Here is a 15,742-nt window from a genome sequence, read left to right as displayed (position 1 = left end):
TGAAACATATTTAGTTGCTTTTCTTATTTGGCTTTACAGTGAAGGCAGCCATGTAGCAAAGATTACAATGAAGATTTTCTTAATCCTGAAAAATAAAAAGAGTAAAATCCTATTGACAGATTCTATAACTATACACTACAAACTACATACATGTCAGTGTTTGCAGAAGAGGTTAAAAAAAGAAAAGAAATCTCATGTATCTATAAATGGAAAAGAAAAGGGATTTAAATCCAAATAATTCTAATTTGCAACCAAAAAAGATGGAAACCAAATTTGTATCTTACATGAAAAAAATGCAGTATGAACTCTTAATCCCTAAACAGATGGGTAAAAAAAGGTAACACTAGGATAAGGTAGTCTAAGGAACATTTGTCCCAACTCTCACTTTCTCATGGACAACAGCTGAAAACTAGCTTCATAGCTAATACTAACACATTTAAAGAAATGTTCATTCATGTGTACAGTCCCTGACAAATAAATGAATAAATAAAATATATGTACGGCCCATTTGTTTCATCTCATAGCATTCAGAGCAAGTCCTAAAAAACTTCCAAGTTTTCTCTAAAGTCTTTAAACAGCAAATGTTAGTCTGTTAACAAGTCTTTTACTGCAAGGCAATCCTTAAGGCTTTGATTGGCAAGTTCAAGTTAAGTCTTAATCTTTTAAAACAATTCTAAGTCAAATATCTGTCCTTCATTTCAAGTCTTCCACTCCAAGTTAAGTGTCAAGACATTGGTGACCAAGCCAAAGTCACTTATGGCCAAAAGTCCAAGTCAAATGCTAATATATAATTTTCCTTCCAAAGATCAAATTTAAAACATTTTAGCAGCTAATCTAAGACACATCTCCAATTGCTCACTCCAAGTTTAAGCTGAATATACATTGTTATGGAGGCATGTCTACAGTATGTCTAATATATTTTGTTCATGTCCAAGGCCAAATCCTACGTCTTTATTCATCTACAGTAGTTGGCATACACTGCAGACTAGACAGCATTAACAGTGGATAAAAGAGAAGTATCTAACAACCACTGCATCTGTGAATATGCATTTAGGTTCAAAGAAGAGTAACAGAAATTGACTTCTTGTTATAGAGTAATTTAGAATAAAAGAAAGCATAGACATTGCTTTTCCTTTGATTAGCTAAAGGTCTCTTTGCAATGACTCAGCCAAAACTCCTCTCTTCAAATTGTCCTTTTCCAAAACTATACTGCGCTGCTAATGACTTGAAATGTTTTATTTTCCCTCAGAGACACAGAATTTGAATAATACTTATTAATCTACATAATAAATTAGAATTTCCAACCTCTTTTACAAGTAAATAAGAAAGGATTTAAAACATTTTGTTCTTTTTGTTGTACTCTAAAAACTGTGATTGACTTTCTCATGCTTTCTTAACATAAAGGAAATAAAGGTGAGGTATGTTAAAGGTGTTTAAAATCAAAGAAAAAGGATAAAAGATGAGTTCAGGAGACATCTGTGAGGTCATTATTAAGAGTGGACATCAAAGATGAACAGTTACGGACTATTTGTTGATATGAAGAGAGCACATCTAACTAATAAATCAAATACCTTTTCACATTATAGGCATATCAGCAGTCTGTAGTTTATATATAAGCGTTTGCTTTCACACCTCATTGGCCGAGATAAATTGTTGATGAGGCTCGAGTCCCTGACCTCGAGTCAGATTCAAGTATTGACGCTTTAAGTGCAGGGAATTGAAAAAAGGTCCAAGCTGTAGAATATTCATTTATGGAAAACTTATGGTGAAGAAAAATAAATACACATCACAACATTTATTTAATTCATGTCACTGTAGTTCAGAGTCTGACTCTCAAGTGTTGGAACAATTCATTTGACTTTCTGCAAACCTAAGTGTTCAAGTGTCTGCAGCTCACAACGTAGACAACCTCCACACAATGCCCTAGAAGTATTCAATTAAAACTGGAAGCTTGTCTTTGGAGGAATGTGTTGAGCATTTCCACTTTTTTTTTTCCTGTTGTGTAGATGTCGAATGAAGTAATGGCAAAAATTAATGGCGTACAGGAATTTATTTACTGGCCCTCTTCACCTTCGATGAGACTGTTTGGACAAAAGAAAAAAAGAAACATTCCTCTTGAGTACAAGTTTGTTTCTTTCTGTAAAACTTGGCGCTCACTGACAACCTTGACAGTGACCTTTTCTTCTTTATGTCATCAATACTTATCTAATCTTGAATAAACCTTGTGCCATTTCTACTTTAATGAGGTATCTTAAAATGTCAGACTAATTATTTTTACCTTGGGACCGCTATAAAGATTTTTTTCATTTCCTTTTTAAATTCAGTATAGGCTGCTAAGGGTGGCTTATCATTTAAAATAAATAAAATACAGTCTCTTAGGGAAAACAATAATTCAGTCACAGTTTCCTTTGTTTTCAATAAAATATTTCTCGTTGAAACCCTAACATCCTTCATTCTTCCATTCCACAACACATAAATCTGAATATTAACAGCATAAAACTGAAAGGATCAAACAGAATTGAACAAAAATACCTTTTTCTCACAGAGGACAATTTCTTGTGTGACGGTGTCAAAAACAAGTAGATCAAATAAGCTTAGATGAACACACAAGACCAATTTATGGGAAGAAGACCAAACATTTGAAAAATTAAGCTATTTAACAAAAAAGAAAAAACACATCTCAGAAAGGGCAAAAAAATATATATACTGCATATATATATATTATATATTAAAAATATTACGAAGGCATGCTTGGATAAAAATAAAAATAAAAACTTTCAGCAGGTAATGAGCCCAAACACAACTTAGAAATTGCATTAGTTGAGATTTTTATACAAAGGCTAAGAAGTACAACGACAGATCTCAGGTTGTTCTTTAGCAGATGGTTACCCTGCACTGACCTCCGACTCAAGTACCTAAACCCCTGCTAATCTGAGCTTTCTGTGTTGCCTGCAAACATCACCTAAAATGAACCAGCTATCTTCTATAGTTGCATGCAGAGCCCCGGTCTGCATGTTAGAGCCAGACCAGACAGTAAGGTGACCCAAAATCTGGGTTCAATCACTGGCTAGTTCTAATGGGCTTTGATGGACTGGTATGTCTTAAAAGGGGTTTAACCGAGTTAGGCCGAAAACAACATTTGGATCAATGTAAGAATCTGAAAACAGAAAATGGTCACATACAGGTCACGTATAAATCAGAAATATTACAGTTTAAGTCAGAGGAAAAAATAATATATCAGGAAAACAACATACTGTAGTCTTAGATCCAAGTAAGCAACTGATGTGACTCACTTGACAGATTTTATTGGAACATTTGCCATCATGCTCATGATAGCGAAGCATTTTATGATGCAGGACACCAAATGGCCAAAGTATTTTATTGCCAACTCAGTCATGACTGCTTTGCATTGAATCCTATCAGGTCATTTAAAAGAAATACTTCAGTTCCTCAAACTTTCACAAATATCATATAGTTGACCAAAACTAGCCTTAAATGAAGATTTGCAAGGTGAAAGCTAATGTTTTAAGTTATTTTGCACTTATCCTGCAGGAATACTGGTGACAAAGCAAAAATCTACACACTAGTGTTCTGTTAAAACAAAACCCCTGACTTACGTGCATGGTACAATAAACTAAAAAACAAGTATGTGTTGGAGTGTCTTAATCAAGACAAAACCAATCTGTGGCAAGAGTTAGAAAGTGATGATCAAACATCACATTGGACTAAACTTTAGCTACTTTAAAAAGAAAATTGACAAAAATTTTCAACTACATATAAAGCTTTTGAAGAAATAATGTAAGAGTTCTGCAGCTTATTAATGTATGCCTAAAGACGGGGATGTTTTTTTAGATTGTAGATGTAAAATATAGTCTTATATCATTTTCGTTCTGATTATACAGTACTTTGTGTTGGTCTGGTGCCTAAAGGCCCAAATATATTCAACAAGGTTACAAGTTTTGTAAAAAAAAAATATATATATATATACTTAAAAAGTTGATTTCTATAAATAGCTTTGCAAAACACTTTATAATGAGTTATGTACCACAGATAGCATGAGGAGCTGCAGCTTCAGAAGTCACAGCATCTTACTAGGATTTAATAATTCCTCTAGGTGCCCTAATCCTCTGTTCAGCCATAGCAGGTGTGCAGCAAATAACAGATTACTAGTGTTTAAAACGCTCAAGTTCTGAAAGACTTCATTAACAATGTTTAAGCCTGACATAGAAGTCTCACAGCAGGGATCCAGAAAGATCTTCAGACCAAGCAAGACACTCAGTGGAAGTGGATGATGACAGTGGCGAACGTGCCCAATGGTCCAAGAGCAGCTGCTGTCTTGATATTGACCAGATGGGCGAACGGCCTGAAGACAGCTGTGTCTTGGTCTACCACAGCATCTGCTCACCAGAGCAGATTCTCACACCCTGACATGCACATCATGGATCCAAAATTAGAACCAGCGAGCATCCAACTTAAACTAAAGAAAAACTTTTTTACTTTTTGTATTCCACAATTCAGGTGGATGATAAAAATTAGAAGAGTGATAGATTGCTTATATCAAACATAGAATATTTCCACAATTTATTTTTGTCTTAAGGGCTGTGTCCTACGGATAATGAAAAAAACCCCAAGTTCAGTTTATCTCAATAGTAAAATAATTTGTGATATCATGCAATAATGATATTTTAAACAGAAATGTTGGGGCTTTTGAAAAGTACACTCATAAAAATAAACTCGATAGTGTAGAGCCTCCTTTTGCATAAATTATTGCATTACTGGAGAGACATGCCCACTAATCTATCAGATATTTGAAACATTACTTGAAACAATACTTGCCAATACTATGCCTATTGTTGAGAACCTTGTATGGAATATATTAATTAAACAAATGACCATTTATACAAAGGAAACCACCAGTCAAATCATCCAATCAGTCTTCTCATGTGCCCATCTCAGTCATTGGACCTCAGTTCTTTATGTAATTAATCCTCTACAGTAATAGATGACTCAGATCAGAGGTCAGTGATCTCTTTGTATGTTTGGTTCAGGAAGGGTCCAAGTAACCATACTGGTTGGCAAAGGGGAGCACTATAAAGTTTTAACAGCAAGGAGACCAACAGGTTTGGTACATATATAAATATGATTTTTAATATGATTCAAGGGCTGACTGTTACTAGCTGATAAACAACTAATCATCTCAAAACTGCACATACTTCAAACACTTGAACATGAAAACACATAACCCTAATTTCCTTTCCACCGAATGAAGAGGAATAATAAGAGCTGCCACTCAACTCCGTTTTAAAATGAGTTAGTCTGTGCTGTTTATAAATCCATCTTTCCTTTGCCAGCTACATGCACTGAGCTTCTCTTGTTAAGATGCAAGGGGTCCTCATTATGATGTACGCTTTCCTAATTGGGCTGCCGCAAGTAGGAAATTGATCTGCCGTGTGATATAGGAAAAGGTGGTCACAGGAAAATGAAGGGCTAGCCTGACTTGACTTTGATTTTTTTTTTGGCAGCTGTTCTCATTAGTGTCGACACATCTGCAACCTTCACATCCTTAAGCCGGTAAACGTGGCCCAGAATACAACGCCTGAGCTCAGTAAGGGCTCCAGGTGATTCCAACCAGGGCGGAGGAAAAGGAGTCAGCTCCTGGCCGGGGGAGTAATTATCCTCCTTTCAAAACCACGGGCTGCACTGCTGGAGATCTCATCAAAATGTGGAAAACGGGCGAAAAAAGAAAGGCGGCCTTCAACGGGACCGGTCTGCACAGCACTCTGAAAATGCATGCGGAGCACTTTCACACGGACGCATAATTCTGACAGAACGCTGGCATGAAACGCTGATGTGATTATCCAGGATAATCAAGCATTCAACGTTGTCCTGTTCAAGGAAAAGGCAACATATGATAACGAGCGGTGAGGATGTGTGACTCCAGCAGGGGTCATAATCCACACTGCTGCTTCCACGGTCACCCCTCCAAAAACGAGTCATGTACGAAAGGAAACACACATTTAAGGAGGATTTACAGCTCACCGCTGCTTGTTTTATGATTTGTACAATCAGAGCAGATCTCAGATTTTATGTGTGCCACTTATGAGTGGGAAAATGTCTTTTATCCTACTGAAATGAGTCGAAGTTACCGAGATGTGAAATTAGCATAGAATTTAAATGTAAATGGGGATGGATTACCAAGAATTAACAAGGAGAGTGAGTTTTACATATTTCTGACTCGACAGATTTACACCTAACAGGTTTGTCGCGTATATAGCAAGCAATGGATCGAAAGCAGAGATCAGCAAAAGCATTGCTGTCTAGTGGAGATGAGCAAGTGATTTAGGTGCTGTGTTTATGCACGAGTGTGATTCTGAGAGCCTCCAGTGTGTCAGTAAATTTTCCTTGAGTACGCACTGAAATCCACTGATACACTCAGGCAATGAGACTTTATCTTCCTTTTACACTCTGCTGTGTCTGTGCCGGGCCATTCTCGCATGATTGACAGACCTCGATTCTGGACGGGCAGGATTAAACCTATCAATCACTTAAAGCTCAGAGACAAAAAAAAAAGAAAAAATATAGAGGAATAAAAAAATAAAAAAATCCAGGCAGTAAATTCAATTGAGAGCACCGGGGAGAAAATTGAGGTGAAGAAATATAGAGGGCCATTACTGGGCTATAGGGCTGCAGGAAAGAGAGGCCTTGCAAGATTTAGCTTTGCACGACTCCATAAATTCATATCAAATGACTGCAGGAGTGAAATATCTGAGAGGTTACTGTAAACCCTGCTGCCTTTTGCCTTTGTGGTCTTCTTAGGTGGAATTGTGTTCAGTCAAGGACAGCCTCTACAGGAGAAGTATTAAAGTCATGTAGATAACAAATCAGGCTAAATAGCTTGTGTTTTCAGTGTGGCATTGGAAGACCTTTTCACTTAAAGACATTCTGCATTTTTTGTTTGCTTATTGTTATCACCCATGAAGGTCACGAGGAGGGGGATGAGTCCAGCCTTTGAAACTGGACCTTACATCTCTAGAAATATGTATTCCTGTCTACTTCAGTTCACTAGCTGCAGGTTATAACTTTAACTTTATAAACTCTAGGCTTAGCCAAAAAAATTAATTAAAATAAAAACAACAAGCTATTCAAAACTGTTGCTGTGTTCTGTTTATATAAAAGCCAACTTCAGCTGAATCAAAAAGAGAAAAGTAGAGATGGAACAAAGAAGGAGCAAAGCTTGTGGAAATCTCTGACCAGCCAACTCCAGATGAAGAGCTTTGCAGGATCGCCTTGGATTCAATCTAGACTCAGAACTGGCTGCAGTCGTCCTAGATAGGTATTTATTCATTACTTTTATGATGAGATATGTGCGTTATCACGTGCAAGCAGAGTTGGATGAAAGTTTATCATCTGGAGAAGATTAGGGGCGGGGCTTACAGTGCAAACTAAACTCCTCAATGGTTCAAAATTGCGCATATTCAGGTACAGCACATTTAAGGTTCAATAGTGAATGTTTACTATGTCAATATTCTGCATGTGGGCATATTTTAAAAATATTCACCTCAATGCACTACAAAATATAATGCTATTTTCAAAAATATTCAAAAAAATAACTTATCAAAATTATTGTACTATAAACCTAACAACTGGCTGTGCCACCCTTGGTAAAAACTCCCAAGACTTTTTGAAAGCTGTCAATGAGTCTTTCACATTTCCATGAAGGATTGATAACATGATTGATAAGTGGAAAAAGTGGTACTATTTAAACCCGATTCTGTGTTTTCCTTGTTATCCACATCTCACCTCCCCACCGCATTCTCCAAGCCATAGCAAGGAGACCGAAGCTGAAAACTAGAAATTGTCAAATTCAGTCCATCCAACATCTCACCATGTCTAGGTTTGCTGAAAACCTTTTTACGTTGAAAGATGCAGAAGCAGAGCAAACAACACAGCAAGTTTCTCCAATGAGCAAACTGTGAAGTGAAGCTGAACACTATAATTTCTGCACTAAGATGAAATGATACCTATTCTAAAACCTAATGCTGACAAATTTACTTTACCTGTCATTTCTTGTTCCAGTGTCAATACTTATTGTTTGAATAAAAAAAATAACATTTTAAATTGAACCATCAATTTAAAATGTTTCATCATGACCTCTATTTATTTATCCATTTATTTTGGTATTACAGATATGTATATAATTTACACACAAATGCTACAATACCAAATACAAAATAGTCCAAACTTGTTTTGGACAAATACTCACGCTTTATGGTTAGTTCACCATAATTGGACACTCCAACCCCTTTGTCTGAGTGAACAATGCAGCGGTAACGGCCCGAGTCGCCCTTGGTGGTGTTCTCTACATCAAAAGTGCCTATGAAGCGACGGTTGTTCCAAGGTTTAGTTGCTTTCATCGGGGCCTCCCTTCCACCAATGCCCTGTTTGGAACGTAGACAAACACACATTCAGACTTGGAAATGGAAAGGTTCAATAAGCAAATTGCCCTGACCTTGTGTGTATGTGTGTTTGTTTTGGAAACTCCAGTTCAATGTACTTGTTGTCGACTCTTGTGGGTTTGCATCCTGCCGTTCCTATTGGTGGCTGAATAGAGGAGCACGTTTATCATACAGGAGTGCACAAATACACACATACACATTCATAGACCCACATGAGCAGTGGGCTCCTCCCCAGCTGTCACCCCTCACAGCAGGCAGATGGGGGACATTTGTTCATTAGAAATATTTCTTCATTACTGTCATCGGGGGACTTCACTTAATGTTTGTTTTCCAGCTCCTGTGCTAATGAGGATGTGTTTGTTAAAATGATGGAGTACCTGGCAAAGGACCTTTACGCGGCGTCACGCTCACACCGATCACACATGTGACAGCGTGCTTAGCAGCCGAGCCAGCTCAGGTTATGTTTGCCAGATGCACTACCTTCACTGTTCAGAACAAGGTCAGCGCAAGACTGCTGTGCAGCTCCGTGCCAGATATAGCATGCTGTATCCACATGGAGTCGACATTTATGTAGGTTAAGACTGTACTGCGGTGACTTGAAACAACTGTAATCCCCTGGCATGCAGCTGCTGCAGGTGAAACCTCAAACACACGGGGCAAAGGGAAGCAGTGAAGGTTTCAGCTTTAGAGCTGGTAAATAGGAGAAGCAACTTGTGTTTCCAGGAGGGTCGTTCCAGGCACAGTTGTGAGCCTGGGAATAAATGTCTCAGTTTCAGAATAGAGCCTGTCCTCACCATCATGCTCGCTAGCAAACAAAGATGATGTTCCTGTTTTGGAGTTCTCAACAAAAGGCAAGTTGTTGTACTTTTTAAAGATACACTAAGATATTGGATGTTGACTAGAGTAAGACACATTTTAGCTTCATTGGCAGGAAGCAAATAAAAAAAAATCGAACTTTCTTCAACCAGTAAAAAAAATTACAGTAACACTTTTCAAACCTAAACTTACAGAATAGCCTGGGAAGAAGAATAAAAGTGTTTTTCTCATAAATAAGGTATGTAAAACTGAAGTAGGAGGAGCTTCTTCATCTCATGCTGATGTGCCTCTGCGCAAGGCACTAAACCCTAAGCTGAATTTGCGCCTGTTTCTGAGTGACCTAAAATACACATATTCCTCAAAATGTGTTACATTTTTTATTACGGTAATGGTTTATTCAAATGTAAAAAGATTAGGGTAAACTATGTATCAATGAGCAATAATGTTTTTAAATCTAAGATGCCACTCATTAGCTCATGTATTTAATTACCTTATATAGGTATAACTAATCAAACAATGAACAGTATAGTTAATGCAACTAACTTTTGATGTCATTATCTACATAACTGAAACCCATTGTATTAAAGAATATAATCAGTCACCTTCCTTATTTATCGACATGAAACCTAGATTACATTGTAAGTAATTTCATTGGAGTTTAAGTAGTCAATTTAAAATTCCACCCTGTCCTAAATTATGGGACAACACTTTTAAATGTTAAGGTCAAATCATGTACCATCTATTTCCAATTTTTTGAGTAAAAATGTATGAAACTATTACTTACCTGAAGCCATAAGCGGAAGTTGTCTCTCTTGCGTCCATTAACGGTGCAGTGGAAAGATGCAGTCTGTCCAGCATTGACTTCCACTCCCTTAATAGTCAGAAAGTGTGGCGTATTCACTAAAACAACAACAAACACTTCAGTTTCACAACAGAACACCAAAGGGAAAGTAGAGTTTTTGTGATTTTGTATTAATTGAGTGCAAAACTACCACAATGACTAGATCAGGACTTTAACCATTAAACAATCTGATTTCATGCATGTAATTAAAATATGCACCTAGAATGTGTAGGGAAAGGGAAGATCTAACAAATTAATTTGAATTATTTTAATGCTGAGGGCCTACATCTTTTTGTCAGAGACATTACATTAACATTCTTGAAAAAGGAATCGACAAAGATTCCTATTAAATCCATGAAAAAGTGTACTTCCTGAAGAGTCTCATTTGAATTCTTTCTACGATCTGGGACATTTCTCAATAAGCACTATTCTCTTCAATTTGAGCTCATTATCACTATGTTCACAGCGAGAAGGGCCACACAAAGTAACTTATTTAGAACATTTTTTAATAAGTGCTGGTGTTCACATAGAAAAATAGGGCAATTCAGTGGAGCGACCTTGATTCGAAACATAACCAAATCTCTAAAGACTTGGCAAAAGCTAATTCTATCGCTTTCATCATCAACACTCACTTCTTGTTAATATTTTATTACCTTTCTGTTCCATCTCCCTTACATTAAAACTCTTTTCTGTCAATTTGTCTGGACGCTAATCAATTTTCGAATGGTGAGAAGTTGAGAAGACCACTAGTGGCACAATAACACGTTAAAGCTGGTGGTTGTACAAATAGAAAATGAACTGAAGAGGCTTCACCAAGATGTCACTTTCATCAGTTTTCTTATCACTCAAAAGAGCCCCACTACTATTAAGCTGATCATTGATCCCCTCACACTTGAACATTTAAACACCGTCCACGTCGCAAGGACTCATTGATTTGCTGGAATACATTTATATGCTGCACGTTTGACCATATAAATCCATCTTATTGACATAACATTTGTAGGAATTCAGCTGCTTTAAGGTAGTGAGCAAGTCATTAGTGATCGCCAATTGGCCCTTAATACTTTGGCTGTGATGGGAGGAGCAATGTAGTATCGATTTAGACTTTAGGGTAAAGTGTGGAAATTGTTTAGCTTAACTTCAGCAGTGTGGACTAACATGAGTTTCTGCACTCAGATGACCAAAACAAGGAAGTTCTGAAAGACTATAGAGGAAAAAATATGGGTTAAGATAACTGTCAATAAAAACCTATGCATAGATTTGAAAATGAGAGCTGATGTAAATAAATTTAGGATTTGTTTGTTTCTTCTTGTCATACAAGTTGTCTAAATACAAGTTAGGAAGTTAAAACTTTGCAAGTATTAGATCACAAATTTATGAGTACTGATTTGCAAGTTGCTAATTTCCATGAATGAATCACAAATCTACGACTACTAATACCAAATTTTTGAAAAGAAATCACATATTTACAATTAAGATTCACAAATTTTAAAATACAGATCACAAATTTATGAGAAAAAAGAAACTAATTTATGAGTAAGATTCATGATTTCCAGTACATCTCACAAATGTATGAATATGAGTCACAAAATTACGAGTAAAGATTAGCAATGTTTTGTATAAATCACACATTTACTAGTACGAATCAAATTTTTCTTATCCGTGAATGTTGATTTGTACTAGTTACAACTATCTAACTTGCACTAATAACTTTTTTTCTTACAGATGATCTGTGCAGTTACATGTTTTTTAATATCTCAGACACAGGTATATATATATATATATATATATATATATATATGTATATGTATATATATACCTGTGTCTGAGATATTAAAAAACATGTAACTGCTTTTCTCTCTCAATATATTTCTATTGTAGGTGTTGACATGAAGTTTTTACCAGGAGGAACTCCAGAATGGAAAGCTTTCTTATTTGCAATGAAATTAAATAATTTCATGTAGAAACTGTATGAAGTGCTAAGATGAGATTTTGATTTAACTTTTTTAAATTAATGAGTACGTTTGTTGATTGTTTAGACTGCTTTCCAGCTTTTTCTTTTCTCTCAGACCTGCTAAGAGGTTTCATAGCTTGGTCTTTATCTTGATTAGAATCTTTTTTGTCATCAGATTCTTATCATGAACGTTTGGATACATCGTCTATTCTTTGTGTTTGAAGGGACATACAGGGCCATTCCTGCTCCAAGGAGTTAAATCATAATCTCGTTTTAACAGACTACACAATCCCTATATTCACAGCTTTTTGTGTCGTTGTGTTCTTCCACTCACTTACAGATACCGTTAGGTTGTGGAGGTATTGTAATCTTTTTTTTTAGATAAGTAGATAACTTGGGTCTTTACTAATGTCTGGGGAAATTGCATGTATAAAAAATGTACTTGTTTTATTTGCTGTAATTTGAAGATACATTCTGAAAAAAATAAAAGTTGCATGATGTATTCTGAGTTTTTTTCCTTTAGGCCTTTGCTGTTTTGCGATTGCTGAATTGAAATAATTCAAACAGGCATCCCAATGTATCCTGTATATACTTTAGCATATAAACTACTTTATATCCTCATAAATCTTCATTCAGCAGATAGTAAGGGGGAGCATATCTTGACTGACTGTGGTATACTTTTAAGCTCTTTTGTTTAAGTAGGAAGGCCTTGAGCTGAACTAGGACATAGGTATTCACAAAGGTGTCATGAAAAGGACAATGACAGTTTTGATGATGTTCTTTTATAGTGAAGGGAAAATAGACTTACTGCACTGGTGGCCCTGGACCACAACATCTTTGATGGCAAGCAAGCCGCGCTGCCCTGAGGTTATGGCTTCAAACACAATCTGAGGAAGAGAAAGGAGACTCATAAGGCCGGTGATAGATTACACACTTCTTCAAAAGATACCTGAGTGTGGGCTGGGCAAGGGTACAACAAAAGTCCAGCTCTCACTTAACTCACTCTGTTTCCTCTCACAGGGGGCTGCAGCTGGTGCCACAGCTGCAGGCCATGGGCATTATTTCCACAATATGTCAGTGCTGACAGGTGTTATGACATGCAAGTGTTAAATTAGGTTTGAGCCCTCGGACGATTAGCACACAGTTGGTGACAAATACAAAGCGTGGGCGTCGAAAGGCAAAGATAAAAGGTCAGGCTAGGGCTTTTTAATCTATAGCTAATCACTTGATTTATCTTCCGTCCAGATTTCCCATGAATAATTGAGCATTGATAAAAGTAAAACATGTATTTGAAAATACAACAGCATCCTCAAAGTTACTGTTGGTACAACAGCTCTAATGGCCGTCTTCATATATAAATACAGCCGAGATAGGAAATGACAAAGGATTTTCCTTGGGGAACTAAGATAGTTTGTGTACAGTAAAAATGACAATGGTAAATAACTGTAATGTGGAATTAAAAGAACAGATGGTATTCAACATTTGAGTAGAATAGAGTCCAATCTAATGCGGAATCACCTAATTCCACATTGCATTGACCCAGATCAAGTCTTGAGGCTACTGCAACCTTGAAAATGTATTTTCATTATATTCCTAAAGTTATTTGAACCAATCATCCAATCATCTCGGATCAGTTGTATTTCTCTTGTCTTCTAAAAATGTTCCCAAACCCTGATGCTTCAAGCATTATATTTAACAAGCATAACCATACTTTTTTTAGGTTCCCCTTATTCAGTAAACCTGGATCAAATGAGTGTTTCACTAGAATGCCCCTGTAGAGAAACAGCTAAGACAATCCAGCCATTTAAATAGTGTCAGTATCGGGCGGGGCCCCGATCCAGCATAAAAATGGCGGTATCGGCGAGTACCAACAAATAGGGCACCAATACCATTTTGAGAGCCAAAAGTTTATTCAACTATTGTCACCCATTCCAGTTAGGCAATAAAAAGTTCTACTGGATTCACTTTGTATTAGTCTTTTTCCTGCTTCACAAAGGTAGGCAGCAGCTTGACAAAGCCATGATGGCGATTATTTTACATCCAAGTAGTATGCAGTTCTTCATATACAGTATATACACACACACATCAATTGCAAACAGATGGTATCGGTATGGTATCGGTATTGGCCGATACTGCACAGCCAGGTATCGGGATCAGAAAATGGCATCGGCGCAACACCACATTTAAACCTAATGTCCTGTAGCAAAGACACATCCAGAAATTGCAGGACATGAGCCTTGAAGATTGGAGTTTTTGGCTTTCTATCAGCAATTATGTTTTTTTCTTGCCACTCATAAAAGCTTGGCATTTGTCATATGTGAACTAGTGTACCTAATTTTGGCTGATTTAGCATTTATTTCTTGGCTGCCTTCTGATTGCAAGACAAGTGAACTTAACTTGTATAGCGCCAGCACCAGGACAGTTCAAAGTGTTGTAAGTGAATGGAGCATAAGAGAAACACATAGGGAGCAGTAAATGCATTGACATATTGTAATATTGACTTTAACTAATGATGTTTCAGAATTTCATCCACTTCTTGCTGCACTTGCTCCTTATGCCCATAAATGTTCGTCTCTGAAGAGGAGGTACTTCCTTGGAGGTTTGTCTCTGTTTCATCATCATATTACAGTTTTGGCCAAATGATAGGTTAAATGGCACTTTAGTTGTCCATTTCCATATTTTGGTAAACTTGTGTGTTTTACTTTTGGACTTTGGATAATACATTTCTGTTAAGATGTCTCCTTGAGAGTGAGAGACCTGTGGTGCTCTAAGCCTTTCTGCTAAAGAAAACTATTTTCTCTCTGCTCAGTATTGGGTTTTTACAATTAACTGCTGTCACTTTCCAGGTGGGAAAAAAACAAATTAACTTTGTTTTCAGTACTATTTTTAATTTCTCTATATTTGTGTCTATTAACTTTTTTACTCATGTTGCTTTTAAATACAGGTGCTGGTCATAAAATTAGAATATCATGAAAAAGTAGATTGATTTCAGTAATTCCATTTAAAAAGTGAAACTTGTATATTATATTCATACATTACATACAAACTCATATTTCAGATGTTTATTTTGTTTAATTTTGATGATTACAAATGACAACAAATGAAAATCTCAAATTCATCATATCAGAAAATTAGAATATTACTGAAGACCAATAAAAACAAAGGATTTATAGAAATGTTGGCCAACTGAAAAGTATGAACATGAAAAGTATGAGCATGTACAGCACTCAGTATTTAGTTGGGCCTCCTTTGGCCTGTATTACTGCAGCAATGCGGCGTGGCATGGAGTCGATCAGTCTGTGGCACTGCTCAGGTGTTATGATAGCCCAGGTTGCTCTAATAGTGGCTTTTAGCTCTTCTGAATTGTTGGGTCTGGTGTATTGCATCTTCTTCTTCACAATACCCCATAGATTTTCTATGGGGTTAAGGTCAGGAGAGTTTGCTGGCCAATTAAGAACAGGGATACCATGGTCCTTCAACCAGGTACTGGTAGCTTTGGCACTGTGTGCAGGTGCCAAGTCCTGTTGGAAAATGAAATCTGCATCTCCAAAAAGTTGGTCAGCTGCAGGAAGCATGAAGTGCTCTAAAACTTCCTGGTATGTGGCTGCGTTGACCCTGGACCTCAGAAAACACAATGGACCAACACCAGCAGATGACATGGCACCCCAAACCATC

At 36.8% G+C, this 15,742-nt stretch overlaps 1 protein-coding gene across 11 annotated transcripts in view; it reads right to left on the bottom strand.

The window, feature by feature from the left end:
* The window catches only part of LOC119787187 (receptor-type tyrosine-protein phosphatase mu-like), a 237,019-nt gene that overhangs the window by 143,579 nt on the left and 77,698 nt on the right, over window positions 1–15,742 (bottom strand). For all 11 annotated transcript variants that reach the window (XM_038290846.1, XM_038290847.1, XM_038290848.1 and 8 more), the window contains exons 4-6: window positions 12,876–12,954; window positions 10,057–10,172; window positions 8,264–8,438 (exon numbers count right to left, since the gene is read on the bottom strand). In XM_038290846.1, the coding sequence (XP_038146774.1) occupies window positions 8,264–8,438; window positions 10,057–10,172; window positions 12,876–12,954 (370 nt within the window). The remainder of the gene's footprint in view (window positions 1–8,263; window positions 8,439–10,056; window positions 10,173–12,875; window positions 12,955–15,742) is intronic.

This window comes from Cyprinodon tularosa, unplaced genomic scaffold, assembly GCF_016077235.1.
Source record: "Cyprinodon tularosa strain WSP-4 unplaced genomic scaffold, ASM1607723v1 ctg29, whole genome shotgun sequence".
Lineage (NCBI taxonomy): Eukaryota > Metazoa > Chordata > Actinopteri > Cyprinodontiformes > Cyprinodontidae > Cyprinodon > Cyprinodon tularosa.
The sequence above is the reverse complement of the archived record's forward strand: the minus strand, read 5'-3'. Positions and strand labels throughout refer to the sequence as shown.